Source organism: Manis javanica, chromosome 8 (genome assembly GCF_040802235.1).
Source record: "Manis javanica isolate MJ-LG chromosome 8, MJ_LKY, whole genome shotgun sequence".
NCBI classification, from domain to species: Eukaryota; Metazoa; Chordata; class Mammalia; order Pholidota; family Manidae; genus Manis; species Manis javanica.
In genome coordinates, this window is record NC_133163.1 from 61,830,201 (window position 1) to 61,852,170 (window position 21,970).

The 21,970-nt window shown below is 42.9% G+C and overlaps 1 protein-coding gene and 1 pseudogene across 1 annotated transcript; one reads left to right on the forward strand and one right to left on the reverse strand.

Moving 5' to 3' along the window:
* Positions 1–9,443: 9,443 nt before the first annotated feature.
* NKX2-8 (NK2 homeobox 8) lies at positions 9,444–11,092 on the forward strand. The gene is made up of 2 exons (XM_017653717.3): positions 9,444–9,668; positions 10,360–11,092. Exons 1-2 carry the CDS (start codon positions 9,512–9,514, stop codon positions 10,914–10,916), a joined length of 714 nt encoding a protein of 237 aa, XP_017509206.3. The 5' UTR covers positions 9,444–9,511; the 3' UTR covers positions 10,917–11,092.
* Positions 11,093–20,960: 9,868 nt separating this feature from the next.
* The window catches only part of LOC108393099 (large ribosomal subunit protein eL39-like), a 62,420-nt pseudogene continuing 61,410 nt past the window's right edge, over positions 20,961–21,970 (reverse strand).

Genomic DNA, 21,970 nt, shown 5'->3' on the forward strand with positions numbered 1-21,970 from the left:
TTCATCTGACTTTGTTCTTACATGCTGTTTCCTGTGTGCTAAAGAGAGAGGACTTTCACTGCAAGATGCTCTGGCTAAATTGAGAGGACTCAAATGTTACTTCGAGGATTCACTCACTGGGAAGAATGAATCCTAGGGGCTCTGGGGAAAACACCTGAAGCAGTTACAGAGGCACCCAGAAATGAAAACATAAGGGCTTGGAAGCAGAGCCTCTATCCTCCCATGAAATGCAATGAGAGTCTTTCCACGGTAAGCAGATTGGAGAACCACAGCAGCAAGCAGACCTGAGGCCAAAGGTCTGAAACTGGAGGGTCTGGGTAGTACTGCTGAGTTTGAGGAAATCTCTTCTACAGGCAGCTTTTTCCTAACTCAGGAGAAGAAAAGCTACTTCAGGAGCTTGTAATGCAGGGTGTAATAACGTAGAAAGAATCCTAGATTAGGAAAATCTGGACTACAAGTCAAACTCTGGGAGATGCCAGGCAAGTCACCCTACCTCTCTGTGCCTCAGTTTCCTCTTCCATGAACTGGATAAAGTTCACTACAGCTGTGTGACTGATGATCCCAGACTCATCACAGCACATAAACTCAGCCTCTCCATATGTACCCCACCACCCCCATGACCCATTATTATCATAGCAACAATTGCCACAATTAATTGAACACCTACTAACTGTGGGCAAGCACCATGCCAGGCACTTAACATAAAATATCTCATTAATCCTCACAACACCCATATCAACTGTTATTTGCATTTAATAGTTGAGGAAAGAGTGGATTCAAGAAATTACATAAGAGGACCCAACTCACTCTGGTGATATTGGGAGAGCCAGACTTCTGACTTCCTTCTAATTCTGTCTGAATCCTCAAATTTGGTGCATGTTAGAAAGAAAAATGAATTTTCTCAGAAATTCTGCCTGTTGAGGGATTTGCATGCTAGGATAATAAGACTGGGGGGTGGGCAGCCTTGTGGTGGTGATGGGGGGTTATATATTGTCATAATTCAACTGATTCTAGTTGGTGCTCATTAACAGCTTTCTGGATCTACTAGTAGTGCAACTGTTGACCACAGCAGCCACAGCGCAGACCTCCTCCCAATCGGGTTATACTGGGAGGAAGAAAATTGGCTGTGGATATAAACATGGCATGGAACAGGAATAAGACAATTCCCTACCACCTTGGCTTCCTCCCGAGCAGGACCCTGGGAGGCCAGCCTGCCCTCCACCGCCTCTAACACTGACTCAGGTCACCTTGGGTGGTCGCTCCCATGGCCATTGTGCACGTGCTGCTTTCTGCCTATTGACATTAGGGGATGTGCCCCCACCTTCCCTTTGTTTCGTCCTCCATTTAAGACACATTTGTTCTCACTTGCTTTTAACTGGTTTTCAATTTGTGTTCATTGCTAGGGTGAGTTATTTTTTTTAAAAAATACAATTTGCAAAGGGGTTCTATGCTGCCCAATTAGCATTGTTAGGCGTTTGGAAACAAATACAACTTAGAACAGATGAAATCCCACTCTGCTAGTCTCTGAGATGCTGGTAAAAAAGCAAATCACAACAAGATTCCTAGAAATGAGCCTGGTTTCCCAACAAGGACCTTTAAAATGCTGCAGTCTTTGGGTCCCTTAGCTGGTATCTGAATGAAAGCATGCTTTCTCCCTTACAGTTCCCAGTGTGCTGCTCCAGACGTGATCAGACCAGCTCTTTGTCACTTGCCTCCCCTTTACCAACCTCCAGCTGGCAAAAGCCTTGGCTGGATGGAGAGAGGTGATCACTAGCATGAAATAGGCACTCACTCTCTTTCTTCTTCCTCCCTCCCTTCACCCATCACTTCTCCCTCCATTCAGTGCAAACACCTTGGATTAGTTTAGAGACACTAGGAGATTTCCCCCCCCTTTTCCCTGCCTGCCCCTTGAGGATGCTCTTATGACCAATCAGCTGATGGGAGAATCAGGATCCCACCAGAATCTGAATAATAGAAAATCTCTAGAATTTGAATAGAAAATCTCAATAATGGAAAAAACAAGAATGCATCATGAAGAGATGTTCATGTACTTTTCCTAATGATTGCATAAAATAAATAAGATGATAATTCACAAAGCCTGTGTGGTTTTGATTTTTATTACAGAAGAAACCAGAAGGCTAAATTCACCAGAGATGACCTACTAATTATACTGTCTAACCCTCTGTATTCTGGGATCTAAGCTTTCAGAAAGTTTATAACTTTTAATAATCATTTTAATAATATATAAGAAATAGCATGCTAACTTTAGGTATACATATTCTTTAATTTCCTCATCTATATTAGTTTTACAGCCCAATCTTTGTGCTTAAAGGAAAAAAACTTTCCTCCTTCATTCTTCCTTTCTTTCTCTCTCTCTCTTTCTTTTTTCTTTCACAGCCAAAGCCAAAGCAGCAACCAAAATCCAATGTGTGGCCATCCATTCCTTACACCACAACCACCTAAATATACACATACTTCCAATGCTTAAGAAAAGAACTGAGTTTCAGTTATGTATACACACACACAAAATGTGCATGTCCTGATGCCATAGCCACCCAGGAATATATCAATCTAGTTTTTATAAACTGCCCTGTTTTGAGAAGCTGATAATGAAAATGAGCAATGAAAACATGCTGTATCAGACACAGACAGTCTTTAAGTTGGTTCATGTGGACTATGGACAGTGGAAATCTGGACACAGACTTGGAATCCAACCTGGGATTGGTTACCATGTAAATGATAACTTGACAAGCAGGTGGAATCAAAAAAGAAAGGAGGGATGGAGGGAGAAAGGGAAGAAGGGAGGGAAGGAAGGAAGGAGGGAAGGAGGGAAGGAGGGAGGAAGAATGAAAGAAAAGGAGAGAAAGAAAGAAAATACAACTTAAGTTTTGTGAAGCACTCTCTTAAATTTCCTCAGGTTCATGTTACAAATCGAAATGTTGTATATGAAGGATAAGCCAAAAACAGTTTAGAAGAGATCCTGTTAAACAAAAGAAAGTTGTTCAGTGGGAAAAAAATTTTTTTCATTCCTTTAATTAAAGGTCATAACCAATTAAAAAATACAAACAAATATTAAAGATGAATTTCTTATCTTGGGAATACTCAAGCTATCATTTAAAAAATCATCTGAAAAAGTGCAGCCTTATCATACATATTTTGTGTTAAATACATAGCATACATGTTTTAGTTCAGAATTTCCTTAAAGTCATTTCTTAGTTTCCTAACTTGAAAAAAATCCAATTTATGGGTTTAAAGATTTAGAGCAAGACAAATAGAACAATAAATTTCTCAAGAAATTCTGAACACCCTTCCTCATACCCTGTTGTTGAGATAAAGCTAAACCTAAAATGCCCAGTGTTGAGCTTTGTCATTTATATATTTGTCAGATGGCTCCAGGGTAGTTTCCATGGTAAGCTCCCTGTGCACAAGAAGCAGGGTGAGTGGAATGTCTCCTTCCAATGAAGAACTTTTCACTGACAGTGTTAAAGGCCAACAACCTTCTTCACACAAATGATTGAAAAACAGAACACGAAGGACATTTTTATTTTGTTTTGTTTCCTTTGTGTGGTATTTGACTTTAGTGCAAATACCCATTTAATCAAGAATACAAAGACAGCCACCTTTGCTGGCAAAGTCTCATTCCTAGAGACTGTAGTAAACGTATAGTTTTTTTGCTTTTTGTGAGGAAGTTCCTGCAGGTTGTCATTTCATGCTCCTGTTGTGCACTCTTTGCCTCCTCTTGGAAAAGGGAGAAGATATTTTTCCAAAGGAATACTTAAGAGTAAACTGAGTAAGATTTAGAAAAACTTGAAGTTCTTTGAAAGCTCAAGTTTATTACCACTTTTTAAAGTTGAGATATAACTGATATACAACATTGTATTAGCTTTAGATGTATAACACAGTGGTTTGAAATATGTATATATTGTAAAATGTAATATGTATATATTGTAGAATAAGTCTAGTTAACATCCATCACCACACATAGGGACAGATTTTTTTTCTTGTGATGAGAACTTTTAAAATCTACTCTTAGTAACTTTCAAATACACAATACAGTATTGTTAATGATAGTCACCATGCTGTACAGTAAATTTCCAGGACTTATTTATAGCTGGAAGCTATTGTAATTATTTTTAGAAATACAAGGACTTTGGGAAAGCATATAGAAGCCACTGTTGACTGAAATTTACTGGCTCATAACATTTTTTTCTCTTTGAGTTAATGAGATGAAATTGAACCTGTAAGTCTAAGCTAGTGCAGGCTCTCTGTCTCTACCTTTTAATCATTCTTCTTCTAATACCTTCTATTACAATAAACCCTCTCTCTCCTCTTAGTTCCTCTTCATTCGGTCCCCGAATTTCTCCAGCTCTAGGGCTATCACAGTCTATCTGCCTTCAAGTCCCTCCTTAAGCTTTTCTTCTTCTTCTAGATAATCTACCCTGACTCGGGATGCAATAGGAAGTGTGAGAACCCACTGTCAGCACTCTCAAATGTATAAAACATAAAGTGATACTTTATTACTACTGCTATCATCATTACTATTAAGAAAATGGAATATTTGATTCTTAAGCCCTCTGAGAGACTGTGGTCCTTATCTTTGACAAATATTAATAAATATTTCTCCAAATAATAACTGATTCAGTATTTAAATTGCTGTTAAATAAGACAGAAATAATATCTCTCAAGCAATCCTTTTAAAATCCCAAAGTTAATCTCAGACAATGTAACATATATTTAAAAAGTGGCCTCATTACAATGCTTCGGTTATTTAAGAAAAAATAATATTAAGCAACTTGAACTGAAGTCTGGTAATTACAAGGATGCACTGCAGGCAGGTCCATATGAGCTATTGGAGCATCATAAAATATATTCTTATGGTCAGTCTCTGCTGTGAATGTCTGTATATGACATTAAGTGTGACTTAGGGCCTAGACCATTATTCTGTAAACATCAATAAAAATCCTGTGTTATATAAACTACATCTGTATTAGTTAAGCAAAGGAGTATAAATTGGTATCTTAAACAAAAAGATTAAATAAAAAGAGTTCAGCTCTGAACAAATACGAATTTGCACTCTCCTAAAGGTGTGCTACTATTTTTATTGTCAGTGTACATTCTGTGCTATCACAGCTAATGTCAATTTACATTCCATGTTAGTACAGCTAATCTTATTATATCACTGTAAGTTGTGGGAAAGACCAGAAATATTTAATAAACTAACAAACTAGTTAAAAACATTTTTAAGTTATTTTCTGGCCCTTTGAAATGGAAAACTATAGATAATCAAATATTCACGTTTTAATTCATTGAACCATTTTATCCCCTAGTTTTTTCACCTATATACTTGAACAACTAGCTAAACATATTAGGAGAGATAAACTTCTAGAGATCAAGAACAATAACAAAAAAGCCCATGTAAAGTCAATATTTTAAGGACTTAAGGTAGGATCTTTCAAATCTTATCTTTGGCATTAAACAATAAAATCTAAAGCCCATTTCAAACATATGCTAAATTCCCAGTCTGAAAGTAATTGCTGTTCCCTGGTCTGTGTGTGTATCATCAATATAACTAAGAAAGAATCGCAGGCAGGCCTGGACCACCACCAAGCAATTGATTATTAGCCATTAAAAGGGAAGTGTTTACTTATTCATGGCAACTAGTTTTCAGAAGGAAAGGCGAAGAGGTCTGATTTTAAATGCTGCCTTTTCTTTCCATCCTAACGCTGATCAAGATCATTCACTTCTTCTTGGAAGTGTCAAAAGCCCACTTTTATTTTCCTTTGCTGTTTTAACCAGAATACCGATAAAAAGGGAAGAGCAGTTGCTATGAGGCAAAGAAAAATGTCCTGGCAGTTGAGGGCCCTCCATTTATCAAGGGGAATTTGCAATGTTGCCTCTCTCCAATACTGTATAGATCTGCAGGATTTTGTGAAACACTTAACCAAAATGGAAGGATTTAAAAGTGGAATGCAAGATATAGAAGCAATCAATTTTTAAAAATCAAGATACATTAGTTTTATTTCAGATTTACTAGTCTTAAACATGCAGCAGCAATGATAATCTTGGATAATATTTTTGAAAGGGTGATTAGTGCAGACTGCTTGCATTCACTATAACAGAGATGCCTAAAGATTAAAAACTCTTACTGGGATTGAGATGCACTACATCCAATTACAGGGAAACAAATACTTATCTAATTAAGTAATAATGTTCTCAAGCTCTCTTGAATTGCAAAATTTAAGTTCAAGTGTCCAGAACACCAAAAAATATTTATAAATCTGGAAAGAATACCCAGTTAGATGCTTACTTGTAGGAATTGGAGGCAATTCATATAGATACTTCCGATATCTATAAAAACTAAAACTTAACATCTTGACTATTTTTTCTATTGACCCAATATTAAAATAATTTTCTCCTCCCATTGAGTTTATCCAATGTGAAGGGGAACAAAGAAAGCACCTTTCTTTAATAATTCTGGCTGTTCACCTCTTTTCCTCCATTTCTTCGGAAGGTATAGTTTAAATGGAACAACGTCCTGGAGCCTCTAAGCTCTGGTTCTTGTAGATAACTTAGGCAAACTCTCAGAACAGAGTTGACAGGAAGATTAGACTAGAGCAAAGGCACCTAAACGAGGAGGGGCAATCCATGATGATGCAGAGAAGCTATGTGCTTTCCAGATCAGGAGGTACAGTTTCCCAGGGATATTCAAAATAGTCTGGGGCCCAGAAACACTGCTCCCAGATGAGGTAAGGTAAGGCTGGAAGTAGTATTTGGAGCTAATCCCAGAGCAAGGTCCTCTTCAGAACACAACTGCTAGATGGGGGATGTATCTCCTCTTTGGGAAGAAATACTAAGAGTAAAAGCAAATATTTGATGCTGAAGAGCTCTTAAGAACTGAAGAGTGCCATTTACTTATTTCCACATGTCAGTGTGGGCTTAGGATGTTAAATAGATTAAAAGGCTAAGAGAGGTCAGTCACTCCAGGAAAGACTCTTCTTTTGCTTCTCCTGACTTGATTCTTTCCAAAATTGTTATCTACTCGACTCCACTCTTGTGGGGGGTCCTTCAAAAACTCAAAAAGATGGCACACCTTCTCCTAGAACATTCTAGAGAATGTGGAGGCAGAGTCTTGGGGATGAGGATTCCAGAATGGGAGGGAGGAGGGTGGTTAATATAAGAAGATGGCTTTAGAAAAATTCCAGAGGTATGGAATCATAAAACTGGTAGGGTACTTTTACCAAATTCTATTCTCTTTTATTTCAGATGAGGCAAAAGGAGGCTCAGAGTGATGAGACATTAGAGCTAATTAGGGGCAGGGCTGGGAGGCCAGCTGACTCCCAGGCCAGAGCTCCTGCTACCTGACTGCCTTGAGAGTCTGTCCTGATTCTTCTCTAGGACAGTGTTTGTCAATGCCTCCTATCACCTCTTTCAGGAGATGGGCTAGCAGAGGTTGCCAGGCACTGGGCTCCAGCCAGAGAGAAGTCCATGAGGCCCTGAGCCAGTCTGTACCTGCCCAACGTCTAACAAGCAAGAACTTAGGTATTGGGGAATGGTGGATACGGATTTACGGCTTCTGCTGCACCAGTCTTCCCCCAGCTGGCTCCTCCGCCCCATCTCAGAGAAGACGGCCCAGTCATTTCAGTTTAATCTTATTTAAAAAGACATAACTAATAAATCTATTGCCGGGCCCTCGGAGAGACGGCCAGCAGAGTTGATCGTGCTCCCGATCCCATTGAACCCCATTGAAAACCATGACAACACGGGACAAGCTCCGATTTATCCCAGCGGGCTAAAGCGCATTGTGAGCAGGCGTCAATCACGCTTTATTTCGGACTGAACAAATGCAAAATCTTGACTGGAACAAATGCTTCCAACAGGTCCGGGGCGTCGAGCTCCATTTCCCCTTTGTCCGCGGCCTAGCAGTTGGCCTGTATTGGGGTTGCCTCCGCCCGACCACCCAGAGCGTAGCTCAGACCCCGGCGCCTCCGGCACGCTTGACAAGGAGGCTGCTGGGGAGGGTGCGCCCGCCCAGCGGAACTGCACAGGAACCAGGTTCGAATTCAGCTCAGATGGAGCCAGGATTTTGGGTGCGGCCACCCAAGCCCTAGCCCATCACTAATAATCAACAACGAAATACTCAAACCGCTGGCGGCGGGAGCAGAGGCCTCCGAAAGCACGCTCGCTGAGCCCGGACTGCAGAGCTGTCAGGGCAAAGCTATGATCGGACAAAATGTATCCCTGCCCACCCGACTCCCTGCACCATCTACGGTGCACGGGTGGGGCTGTGGAAGCTAGAAGACCTGGGAGAAAGGCGTCTTTTCTGCTCAGAGGGCCCCGTCCTAATTGTCCTGCTTGGTCCATTGTTGGACTAGGCCGCGCAGCTGCTTTGGGGCAAGGAGCCCAGGCCGGACGGAAGCCACGGAACCGAGACACACAAGTGGCGCCAGGCGATGGCAAGGAGGCTGCAAAAGCCTTCATAGGTCACCCTGTGAAACGCCGCCGCCCGGGGGCCCTACAGTGAGCCTGGGCTCAGCTCTGACCAGCACAACCAGGGGCCCGAGCCAGTGCCTGGTGCGGCCTGAAGGGGCTGGGCCGACGACGAGGTTGGCACTTCGGACCTGTATACTTGGATAGATTCCGCCTCTGCCGGTCTGGAGAAACGCGCGCAGAGCACGGGCTCCCCGAATGCTGCCAGCCCTTCCCCAGCACCCCTTAAGTTCTGGGAGACGTTTGAGATATGGGGCGGCTCCTAGCGGCCTTGGAAATCCTCGGCCCAGAAGCCGGCCTGGCCAGGTCCCTCCCCTATGCATGCCTGAAACTTCTCGCCTCTGACTCCTTACAGGGGCCCAACCAGAAAGAGAAAGAGCGCCAGAATTTAACGCCACCTTGTAAATCACTTTCTGGCTAATTGCGGGAAACGAACACAACAGCAAACAAGCTCGAGGAATAAAGCAAACAGGGAATAAATTCCTGGGTGCTCATAAACCCACCCATGCCGCCACCACGCTTCCCGGCGCTCCCGCAGGGCGAGGCCCGGTGTCAGCCCAGGAGGAGGAGGAAGCTGGGCTGGGACGGGAGGGTGGTAGCCATCGCTCGCCACCCAAGACGTTATTCATTGGTAACAATCCCCATTATCTGTCCCCACTTTGGGCTAATCAGACAGAATCGCTAATGCTGAGGGCTGCTTCCTGCCGCCTCTGGGAGGTAACGGGGCGTCGAGGGGCGGGGGACGGGGCGGAGCGGGGGGCGGAGGTGGCACCTTCCGGGCTCGCGGGGGCTTTGGTCCGCCACTCATTCAGGTACTTAACACCCTGGAGACCAGGACCTCGGCTTTCAAAGCATCCCGGGTGGGAAGAGCTGTTTATATAAACAGGGATTCCTCTGTAAGAGCGCTAATACCCCGGCAGTCAGCTCAGCGCGTGCACCTCTCAGGTCCCCCCGTAGGAGAGGCGTCCTAGGCGGCCCCCTGGTTCCCAGCCTGCCCTGCCCCGCCTCCTTCCCCTCCTTGGCCATGGCCACCTCTGGACGTCTCAGCTTCACGGTGCGCAGTCTCCTGGATTTACCGGACCAGGACGCGCAGCACCTGCGGAGGCGGGAACCGGAGCGCCGTGCCGCAGGGCCCGGTCCCTGCGCCACCTGGCTAGAATCGGAGCGCGGCCACTACCCGTGTGAGTGAACGGAGGACGATTTGGGGGGTCGGGAAGCGGTGAGACGAGGACCCAAGCGGCCGGCCCTTGCGGAGCTGAGAAGCCAAACCCCAGCCCACAGTCTGGATATCCTGCCTTGGAACAGGAGGCTCTGCCTTCCTCAAAGCCCTACGCCGTGCGTCTCCCAGTCGGCATATCCTGAGAGCGGACCCCTGCCCTCGCACAAACGCCCAGAATTTGGGTTTCTGTTTCTAGGGTTCAGAATATTTAAATATTTAATTTAAGACACCGCCTTTAAATGCCTGGAAACACGGCTACGTTCTCCAGGCATCCGTTTGGGATGGGTAGCAATTGGCAAGTTTAGTTCCCCTGAATTCACTGGGTAATCTGTAGTGCAGTCGACCTCTCTGCGGCCAGTGTTGGTTGGTAACACAGCTTGAGGGAAATTTGTCTGCCAGCGCAGCGACCCGTGCAGACTTGTTTTTAGAGGGCTCTGGGCTGGGTTTCTTTAAGGGCGAGGCTCGGGTTGTGGTACAGACGAGGTCACTGAATTGGGAGAGAGGCAGGTGTCCAAATGTGGGCCCAAGGAAGGAAATGGCCTCACCCCAAAATCGCGGGTGAGTGGGGGTGCCTTCTGCCCGGTGGCTCAAAAGACAGCTGGCCGCACTGGAGCCGGCGTCTCACCAGGCTGTCTCTCCTTTGCCGTCACTAGCTTCGGACGAGAGCAGCCCAGAGACCAGTCCTGCCGACTCGTCCCAGCGGCCGTCTGCTCGGCCTGCGTCTCCGGGCTCAGACGCCGAGAAGAGGAAGAAGCGGCGGGTGCTGTTCTCCAAGGCGCAGACGCTGGAGTTGGAGCGCCGCTTCCGGCAGCAGCGCTACCTGTCGGCGCCCGAGCGCGAGCAGCTGGCGCGCCTGCTGCGCCTCACTCCCACGCAGGTCAAAATCTGGTTCCAGAACCATCGCTACAAGCTGAAGCGCGCGCGCGCGCCAGGGGCCTCGGAGTCGCCGGACCTGGCAGCGTCTAGCGAGCTGCGGGCCGCGCCGGGTCTGCTGCGCCGCGTGGTGGTACCCGTGCTGGTGCGCGACGGGCAGCCGTGCGGCGGCAGCGGCCACATAGGCTCGATGTGTGCCCGGGACAAGAGGGGAGCGCCCCTGGCCACCGCCTGCCCTCTGCCGGGATACGCCGCCCTCGGGCCGGGCTCGGCGCTTGGCCTCTTCCCTGCCTACCAGCACTTAGCGCCCCCCGCCCTGGTCTCCTGGAATTGGTGAGGCAGCTGCGGGGCGCGGGCACCTGACCCGGGAATGCGCTCTGCGGACGGATGGGGGTTGGAGCCTGGGACCTTGAGCGCTCCTCGGGCCGCACCCCCGGCGCCGCGGTTCCTGTCCCGCTTTCACCTACCTTCGCGCGGGGAACTTTTGCCGATTTCCCCTTCCCTCGACCACCACAGCCCCAGAGCTAGATTTTATTGCTCAAATCTTGTATGTATATTTTTAAATAGATATTTGTATGAGAAGCAACTTATTTTAAAAGAAATAGAATACTTTTCCTCTTTGTGGTGCAAGAATTAAATGGGTTGTGCCCCCCGCGCGCCTGCCGGTGTCCCTCTACTTCCCGGACCGGGGTTCGGGGAGCCAGTTCAGTTCTGGATGAGCTAAGTTAGGGCCCACCCCGGCTTGGGTCGAAGGGCAGATCTCAGTCCCACTTAGCTTCAGGAAGTATTAGGGAGGGGAGCGGGTGCACTGTGCGGAGAGGGAGCAGAGACAACCGTGGGGTTTCCGTCAGCGGAAGTTGGCTCTCGGCCCCAGTGACGCGGAGGCCCCTCTGGTCCCCCGAGTTGCTGACGTTTCAAATACCAAAAGTCAGCTCAGTCGTCCACAACAAGGTATAGTTAGCGTCTTAGTAGGGATTCGCCGAAGACTTGCCAGCGGGGCTGGGGGCCGAGCGCACTTAGCCGGGAGCCGCCGGGCCTGGATGCAGGCCATCAGTTTCCGGAATGCGGCAGCCGGGGCTCGGGGGCCAAAGAGAACGTGTAACCCCCAGTTAAGCCTAAGACTGCCTCGCTTGGCAGCTGTGATTCCTGCCTCCTCTTGGCGTCACACCTTATTGAGGTCGGATGGGGAGGGGTGACGCAATGAAAAAGCAAAAGGGTGGTGGGGTATTATTACCCGCCTCAGGGCTGCCAACTGAAGGAGGATCGATTTGGAGAGCCCTGGTGGCCAGACGTAGGTGTGGGAGCCTCTGTTCGGGCTCACTTGACTGGCGGTCCGAATGCGTACTAGGCTCGGGGATCCAATGTTCCACCCCTCGTGTTTGTAAAAATGCCTTTCGCCTGGGAGTATGCTAATTTGTAATTAATTTGCTAATTTGTTTGTAATATGCTTTCGCAGGGCTTGCTAAGCAGGTGGTTACCCTCTCAAAGAAGTGAGGGCCTCCCTCCTTGGCTGCAGGGAGACGAGTGTGAGGAGAGCAGTTTCAGGCATCAGACCCAGGGAAGAGAGCTGAGCCCAACGAGGTCTGTGAGGAGTAAGCGTTGGGCTCGTTTGCGACCCTCACTTCTTGTCCCAGGACGAGAAAGAGGAGGAGGTAGGGTGGCTGAGGCGGTGTTATCACCTGGGATTTTGCAGGGGTGGAGAGAGGAGGGCAGAAGGAGTGGGGTGCTTGGAGCTCAGCTGCTGGCCACCTTGCCTTCCATATGGATGCGGTTATCGTAGAAGAATCTCGATCCTTAAACCTCCTTTTGTCTTCGGAAGTGAAAAGGGCATTGTCAGGCCTGAAAAGGACCTAGACAAAATCCGCACTGTTTCATTCAGAACTCTGTTTAACCAGTCCCTGGTGACAATGTAGTGGGTGTTAGGGAGGACAATAGTATCTTTTTAAACCTTTTTAAACCTTGTGGCCTTCAGGAAGACAAAGGGCCTGAATTTTATGGGCTTACAACTTCAATTAGAACAGTGCCAGTGTGCATGGGAGATTATCAAATTTGTATCATAAAACCGCTTTCTAATAAATGATTGCTGGGGAGGGAGCCTGGACATTGTAAGACATTGGAAACTGCCCTGGGGGCTTCCCGGTCAGCCCTGGCAGAGCAGATGGGAAAGAAAAGGAGAGGATTTCTGAAGAAGTCCCTGTTCCAACTTGCCCCTGTCTGTGGTCAGCTGGCTGAGTGCTTGGCTCTCCCAAGCTCTTCATCCAGAAGGGATGTACCTCCGATAATGTAAAGGTAAAGTTTTGTAGCTTTGTTTTCTGCTACTAGTGGTGACAAAGACACAAATATTTTGGGGGAAAAGGTGCAAAATAACCACTTGTTTAGTATCTTGCCTTTTCTTTTCCTGGAGCACCAGAGAAAACAGGCGTTGGGGTCTACAGGGTGGAAGAGAGCCTAATAAAATACAAAGGCCGTAGGACTACGAGATCTGGACCACGGAGAGACTGTCTTCCGAGGGGGCTCTTTGGGAGAGCATATCCTCAACCAGATTCATACAGAGGTTTAACCAATAAGAAGTACCATTTACCTGATTCCCAGCAAGGTGGTCAGAGCAAGATGCCTACTAGCAAGCCAGCCCATGTCCTAGGCAGGAGGAAGGCAGGAGTTTCCTATGACAGCATCAGGAGCCATCATGTATAAACTGTTACTTTCTCTTGCTCTTTTTCTGTTAGGTCCCTTCATTTAAAGAGGAAAAGCCATGAAGAAGAGTTAAAAATGCAGTTCCGTCACCAACAACATGCTTTAGAGACTTAGGCTGTCAGTTTTCTTCTGTTCACACCTGTTCACACCAAGCCTAATGAGTGGGAGTAAGGGACTTATCCAAAGCAGTTGTAAACCTCTTACCATGTTACCATTGTCTTCAGCTTAATCCACATTTAGCCACCCTAAAAACTGCCCCTAAGGAGGACAGTTGTAATCTTCATATGCTGACAATATACATATACCACCCGACCGTCATAAATTAGTCTTATGGATAATCTGGAAGGATGAGAGAGCATGCTAAAAGCACTCTGTACAGCTCAGGGCCACGTACAGACGCTGATCACATGGTTACCACAATAGTTGCTAACATTCATTGATGTTTCCTGGGTATCAAGCAATATTCTAAATTCTTTTACTCTTATTAACTCATTCAATCTGTACAACAACCCAAGTTGGTATTATTATTTCCACTTTACAAATAAGGAAACTGAAGACCAGAGAAGTTATAAGTAATTTGTCCACACTCACACAGCTAGTAAGTCACAGAAAGGATCTGAACCAAGAGTCTAGCTACAGATCCCATACCTTTAACCACATGGTGAGAATTCTCATTCTTCGTGTAAGTTTATTTCTTCCAGTTAACAATCTTGGTTATCTTACAGATGCTTCTCTAAGAGACATGTTCTTCGGCAACTCTCTGTCCCTCTTTCCCTCCTGACCCATGCTCCCCACATCTACCAAACCTCCCAGCTTTGGACATGGCCTCTGTATTTTCCCTTGTCTGTTTCTGTGCATTCTTGTCCAGCTGTCAGTGAAACACAGCTCTTGTCTACTGGTCACAATATTTTCCTGTGACTGTCATCCCACCATTCTTCTTACAGAGAACATCTCCTGCTGCCTTGACACCAGTTGCCCACTGGCTGCTGGTAGAGCTGCTGCTGACTCTGATAAGTGCCTCCAAGCTGCACTCCCTCTTACCCTGCCCAGATCCCTTGGAGGCATTTGGATGTTGGCTTCCCTGGCCCTTTCTCCAGTCATCTTTTTCCTTCCTAGGTCTCCACTGTTACGTTTATTTTTAATATCATCCTCTTCACATTTTCCCTCTCTTCTTCCATTGTAAACATTTTCACTCACCTCACTTAAGTCTTCTGTGGGTGGAGATTGCAATTTTCACTTCAATTTCTTTCCTCATTGTTCAGAGTATCTTATACCTTAGCACATCTCTTATCTGACCAATTTAGCACTTTAGAATCTTAGATAATGTACTACTGATAGGTTAGAAGGAAGTTATTTGAGCTCAGGTTAACCTGTACCTTCCCTTCTCACAATGGTGGTTAGATGTTTACTATCTTGCCTTGTTGACACAATTAATTTGCCTTTTACACACATACACTTTACTACCGTTAAAACATTTTAGACTTAGAAATAAAATGCCCAGCGGGATAATTATGGACTTGGCATGGTTAAATAATTTGTTCACCATATTTATCTGTTCCATGTGTTTCATTTAACCAGCCTAGGAGATTATCTGTAAACACGAACAATGGACTAAAGAGCTTTTGGAATGCTGAAAAGCACTTTTACTACTCCAGGGAAGGATAATTATTTTGTGTGTAATTGTATCATTTAGAAATTGTGTGCTTCCAGGACAGTCATCATGTTTCCAAGCCCTGATGTGAGAGGGTATTTACTAACTTGTACCTTAATTTTTTTCAGAATTCCAATTCTGCACCTGCTAACTTCCTTCCAACCTCTGATCCAGCCTAGTAAGTGAAGGTACATATAGTTATTTATAATAACTAAAGGGACTCCTTTTCTCCTGTGTACCACGTTTCATGCTACTGAGTCTAGAAGCTCACCAAAGAAGTGAGCAGTTTTCCCTCCAATGCTGACCCATGGAGTGGTGGTTTAACCAAGAAGAATCTATTAGGCTATTAAACAGTCACACATTTACCCCAAAATTTCAAGCACAGGGTTTCTCTCATTTTTTCCAGCCATGTCCAGTGGAGAATTGTTATTGTTTATTTAGAACAGCCACATTATGACATTTTAGAGGTAGAAGATCATTGTCTCTTCAATACCCTGCCCTATGAACCAATAAAAATCTCTAGGTCCTTACTGAGATCACATGATTTCAAAAAGGGCCGTAGTTTTACTGTAGCTTCTGCAAGTAAGGTGTTACAGAAAGAACATCTGAGGGGGCCTTGGTCACGCTTAATTTCCTCCTGCATTCTGACCAGGTTGTCCTTTATGAGTCAACAGGTTTTCAAATGCATTTCCCCAGGTAAACACTCTGAATTGGACTGTCTTTTTCTCTCCTTCCAATACCAACTGCCCACCATCCCTCACCCTCCTGCCCAGAGGTTAGATAGGATATTTGGCAGAATTCACTAAGAAAGAGAGTGGAAGCTCTTTGCAAATTAAACTGGAGACAAAAGCATCAATCAGTCCATTAAAAGGGCCCTTGAATCTCTCACCTGAGAGGTCTGTTGCACCTTCCTCCTCCAGCTTTGCTGAAGGATAGTGTGTTAAGCAGCTCTTCCTCCTAAAGAAGTTATCAGCTTAGGTTTAAATTACCTCTTGAGAGGTGAACTCTCATCTCGAGGCAACCCAGAGTCGTCATAACATGTCAGGTCTGACACAGTCAGATAAGCATCTGTGCAATGACAAGGAAGCTTTTTACAAGAAAACTGAAATTCAGAACAAGAGACACAAAACATCAAAAAAAACAAAAACAAAAGAAACCTAGTATGGTGAGTAAAAAGTAGCTACTCTTCTGGGAAATTCCTTTCACTGCTTGATCACATTGATAGATTCTGTCACTTGTCTGTCCAAGTGTTCACTGGTGCTACTATTTCACTGCAGGGAATGTTTCATATTTAAGTCAAAATGTAGAGATAGGGTAGGACTTTCTTCTTTTCCATATTTGTGAATGAAGCATTATCTTAAATAAGGCTAATCATTTTATCAATTTGGGGGTGTGTGGGAGCATAGGGTACTAACAGAATACAATAGAGCTACCAGAATTTTGTTGTTCAGAAAACAGTGAAAGAATCTTCTCTTTCTTGTAATTTGTCACTGATTGAGAAGAAAGTGAGCATGTACTCAAATACTTCAGGTATGCCTAACAACAGATCAACGTAATTCCTCAGCTGTCCTATTATCATTTAAGTTGTAAGTATGTAAACAGCCTACACATGCATATAACACACATATAAGTGGGTTAAAGCATATTTTGTAAATGTCAGGTGTTTTTCTCTTAATGAGAAAGAAAAAATTTATCATCTCACTTGTCAGATCCATGTAGGATGGATATTTTGTTTTTCTCATTCTAAAAATAACATTTTCTTGTAAGATAATACAGAAAATACAGAAATGTATAAGTTAGGCTTTTAAATAGAGTTACTCTCATGATATTTGGTTTCTCATTGATGTAATAGTGGTGTGTTGAATAGGAGATTCAGGTAAGTTATTCAAAGTGCAGGGGGGAAAATCTCATTTGTATCACTGTAAGTTATAACCGCTGAGAGAAACAATTGAGCTCATGTCAGTGTGGAAAGAAAATTCCCTTTATCCTTTAGTTTCTTCTCTTTAGCCTCAGATCGTTCCCTCTATCAAGAGTCATGTGTTGAAAACCACAACCATTTCTGCCATTAACAAGGTAAAAACCAGACTATGAAGCAGGACAGAAGGACATAGACAGGAGCTGGCTGTTGCCTACTTGGCATGAGTTCCAACAGGGCAATAAGGTTTCCAGGGAAGCTATAATCCACAGCTTCTGGTAAAGCATGGACTTCTGATGGCAGCATTACCCAAAGCCCATGTTGGTGAAGCCTTAGAGGGCAGGGGAATGATCAATCCTGAATTGATTTTAGAATGTTTAGTTGCCTTCAATCCCTCTGAAAAGGCACCTTTGCAGTTTGTTTAACATTGACTTTCTCTCATCATTGTCACTCTATGGTGCCTCAGCCAGTTAAATTTGCAGACAAGACAGGGAGGCTGAGAAAGTTGTCTGAACTTAGGAACTTAGGTGTTGGGATTCAGGCTGCAAGGATGGTAAGAACTCTATCTTTTTAGAAACAAATTACTCTACAGGGCCACAGGGGCCAACTTCTGCACAGATATGATAATAGCTCATCACTGCATATAAGAAAGAAAAAGTCCAAAATATTTACACAAAAAATTCAAATTAACTCTCTTAAAACTGTCCCTTTACCCAATGAACATAGCTATCCATGGTCTTTCTAAATTTCCGATAACCCCATGACTCATGTTCAAGACTTTCCTTCATCCTGTTTCTAGGGAGCTTCACCAGGACCACCTCATTTCCCACATCTCTTCACAAGTTAAAGTCGGGGCCATCAGATATTCTCAGGGAACTCCACTATACTTTTATCATCATACTCCAGTCTTGGAATGTCTTTTAGACTACATGTTTTGCTAGGAAATGCCCTACTATACAAGTCACTAACTCTTCTTTCTGCAAACAGTTTCTGTTGTGGAACTCCTACCTTGTCTATAAAGCTTTCCCTAACTAATTGGAATACAAGTAAAGAAATCACCTAGGTCCTTCCTATCTCATGCTGCAACTAAACGTGTAAATCCTTCACACAGAAGGCAGAAGGATAGAGTGAAAAGAATGTCGACTTGGTCATTGGTTGACCCTTGATTTGAAAAGAAAAAATTGAATGTTGGCTGTTGTACTGTGTGAGATTATTTTTAGCTTCAGTACCTTTGGGCTTTACCTAGAGATATTACCATCTATCGCACATGGTTATTATGAGTAAGAAATGCATGAATAGTGTCTGATAGTTAGCACTGAATAAATGTAGTCCCTACTTTATTCTACAGAAAGCACTTATGTCTGTTATATACACCCACTGTAATGTTCAGTTTGTTTTGCTTATTATAGTAGTTTGGACCAAGTTTTATAAAACATGGAACTCCAGCATCTCAGTGGCTTGACTACAATCATTTGTTTCTTATTTATGTTACCTGTCCCTGCAGCTCTGTACTATTTTATTTTCAATCTGAGATCTAGGCAGAAGGAACAATCCCCTATATAGGACCCTTTCTGATTGAAGGGGTGTATATCACTCCTCACATTTAATTGGCTAAAACAAAGTTTTATGTTCAAGCTTAATATCAACAGGGAGGGAGGGGTAGTGGATACTTTGAATCATAATATAAATCTACCACATTGTATTTTTCTTAATGTTTAATTTATGGCCAAATACTATGCTTGCTAATAGAGTTAATTATTCCTTTACATTTTTGGAAGAAAAAATATCACAATGTGATGCTTTATACTGTAAAGTGTATAGTACATATACTATAAATTTTATACTATAGACTCCAGAAGAGTAGCAACTATGTCTTTTCCAAGTAATTTGAACAGCACCTATGACATGGCTTTTGGTGACACTTGGGAGTGTGGTCAACACCCAACTTTACAGGGGGTATGTGGGCGCCATGAGCAGTGACCATCAGGAATAAAAAAGGGCATTGTGTTTACTTGCTTTATTTGAAAGCTATTTCTATGGGGGCTATTCTCCATGACTCGTCTGTAGGTTATTAAGAAAAACCACTCAGGGTCTCATTTATTACTCATTATTCTAGGGAGTCCACTTATAATGTGGTATCAGAACAATGCAAGGACAAACAACAGCAATTTGAAATGCCAGAAAATAATTTCCTCAATCCAGCTTCCAGCAAAACCTGTAGTATAGCCTTGTATATTACCTCACAGATAATCACATAACCACACAAAACCAGTATTTAATTTAGGATAATGATTTATTTTATCAATTTTCCATTGATAAATATTTATATGCTTGTATTATATAATTTTTACTGTTAAATAGAATACTGAAATGAACACTTTTACAGGTGGTGTGCATCTGCATTAATATTTCTTAAGGATAAAATTCCTAAATATGGATTGTTGACTGAACTGGTATGGTATGTATATCTTTAAGGCTTTTGATTCCAATCCATTGGTACTCCCACCCTTCAGCATCCCCCAGTCCCTTGATGGCCCTCACTTCCCTCTTACCAAATTTAAATTCCTCAACCAATCATTAAAAACTCTCCATTGAACATACCTGCAACCCCCAATCCCTCTTGCTTCATTGTACTAGAGGCAAACTATAACTCTTATTAAATACAACTCTCCCTCAACTCTGCATCTGCACTCAGGCAATGCAGTGTGTCTGGAGAAAAATGTACAACCACGTGACTGGCCTCACTTTAAACTTAGGGTAACTGACTTCAAATGAATCCTTAATGTTTCCTAAATGTTGTCTCTAGACCATTCATTCTCCCATTATCCTCCTTGACTGAACCATACCATTTTGATTCTCAATTTACCACCTCCTCCCCTGGCCTCATCCTACTCAGGTTGCTACTTAACTATGAAACAAAAGTAACCAAAAGACAGATAATCCGAAGACTTCTACCACCACATCACTGCCTCAACAGCAAGTGTTCCCTTATATTCTTTCTTCCCAACCATTACCACAGATAGGCGGCAATCTTTGAAGTAATTACTTTAATCTTCTCAAAGAATATCACTCCAGCAGTTTTGCTCTTTTACTTCTATATTACCATTTTTTCTCTTATTACATCATTCCCATTGGCATACCAGCACACTGGTGTATCACCCATCTTAAAAACAAAAGAGTTTTCTCTTGATCCTCTTCCCTTGCCAACTATCATCCCTTTTTAGCAAAACTCTTTAAATGCTTGTCTATGCTCAGTCTTCAGTTTCTCTCCTTTCATTCTCTTGTTATAATCTTTGTTGAGGTAGAATTTACATACAATAAAATTCACCAATTTGATGAATTTTAACAAATGTAAACAGTCACATAACAACCACCACAATTAAGATGTAGAACATTTCCATTGTCTGAATGTGTTCCTACTTGACTTTTGCCCTGCTTTCTTTGGATTAAATAAGGATGCTTTTTATTATTCTATTTTAGCTCCACTATTAGTTTATTAGTTATATTTATTTTGATTTTTTAAATTAATTGTGTTCTAGGTTTTATAGTATACAACTTTAACTTATCGCACTTTACTTTTGAAAAAATTACACTGTATGACATATGACAAATAACATGAGAACATAATAACAGTATGTTTCCAAATCCCCCCATCCTTTGTGCTATTGCTATCATATATTTTGCTTTTATGTATGCTGTAAACCTTATAATACATTGTTGTTAGTTTTGTTTTAAATAATAAATTATGTTTTAAACACATTTTTTAAATAAGAAAAAAGCTTTTATATTCATCCACATATTTACCATTTCTGGCACTCTTCATTTGTTTGTATAGGTCCAAGATCCTTTTTATTACTTGTTGCATAGGGCTACTGGCAAAAAACTTTCTCAGCTTTTGTTGGTGTTAGAATATTTTTATCAAACAAAAGGTCTCTCATATTTAGTACTAAACCAACTAAACGATTGGTTCTCTTCTAGGGAGAAGCATAGAACAAAGAGAAAAATCATTTTCCCAAAAAACATGTCCAGCTGTCCAGATAGTGGTGATGCTTTCACCTTGATATAAGATATTAGTGACTTTGATACAGCATAAATATGTGTGCCATCCCATGTGAAATTCTTTAGAGGCCCAGCTTGCTTCTTTTCCAATGTCTGCTCTTGGAGTTGTACGTAATTATATTACCAGTTTTCACCTGAGTCCACTGGGGAATGGAATGATTCTGCTTTTGTTTCTTGGCCAGGAATCACTTGATCCTGAAAGTCTTGTGAGAAAACGTGGTGAGGAACAGAGAACACTCCTCACAATAGCATAGGAAGGGAGAAAGAGCAGTTGTAAAATGTTTTTATTTCACCTCTATTTTTCAAAGATAGTTTCATTGGGTATAGGATTCTGGGTTGATGGGTTTTTCTTTCAGCACTTTAAAGATGTTGTTCTGTTGTCTTCTGGCCTGTGTGGTTTCTGGTATTAAGTCTGCTGTCATTCTTTATTTTTATATCTCTTCATGTCCCCTGGCTGTTATAAAGATTTTTCTTGTTATCACTGGATTTCAAAAATTTGATTATGATGTGCCTTAAAGTGGTTTAATTTGTTTATTTGGCTTGGGGTTTCTTAATCTTTTTGGATATATGGGTTTATAACTTTAAAGAAATTTGGATTTTTGTTTGTTGTTATTTCTTCAATTATATTTATGTCTTCCCTTCCCCAAATCTCCTCTCTTTCTAGGACTCTAGTTACAGGTATATCAGACTTTTTTTTTTTTTTTTTTTGAGAGGGCATCTCTCATATTTATTGATCAAATGGTTGTTAACAACAATAAAATTCAGTATAGGGGGGTCAACGCTCAATGTACAATCATTAATCCATCTCAAGCCTAATTCTCGTCAGTCTCCAATCTTCTGAAGCATAATGAACAAGTTCTTACATGGTGAGCGAATTCTTACATAGTGAATAAATTCTTACATGGTGAACAGTACAAGGGCAGTCATCACAGAAACTTTCGGTTTTGATCATGCAATATGACCTATAAACAATCAGGTCAAATATGAATATTCGTTTGATTTTTGTACTTGATTTATATGTTGATCCCACATTTCTCCTATTATTATTATTATTTTTATTTTTAAAAAAATG

What these genes read in the sequence shown, in the direction of transcription:
- NKX2-8 (XM_017653717.3), top strand. Translation starts at nt 9,512, where the DNA reads ATGGCCACCTCTGGACGTCTCAGCTTCACGGTGCGCAGTCTCCTGGAT. An exon ending in GGAGCGCGGCCACTACCCGT is followed by an intron (nt 9,669 to 10,359) that starts GTGAGTGAACGG and finishes TGCCGTCACTAG; the next exon opens with CTTCGGACGAGAGCAGCCCA.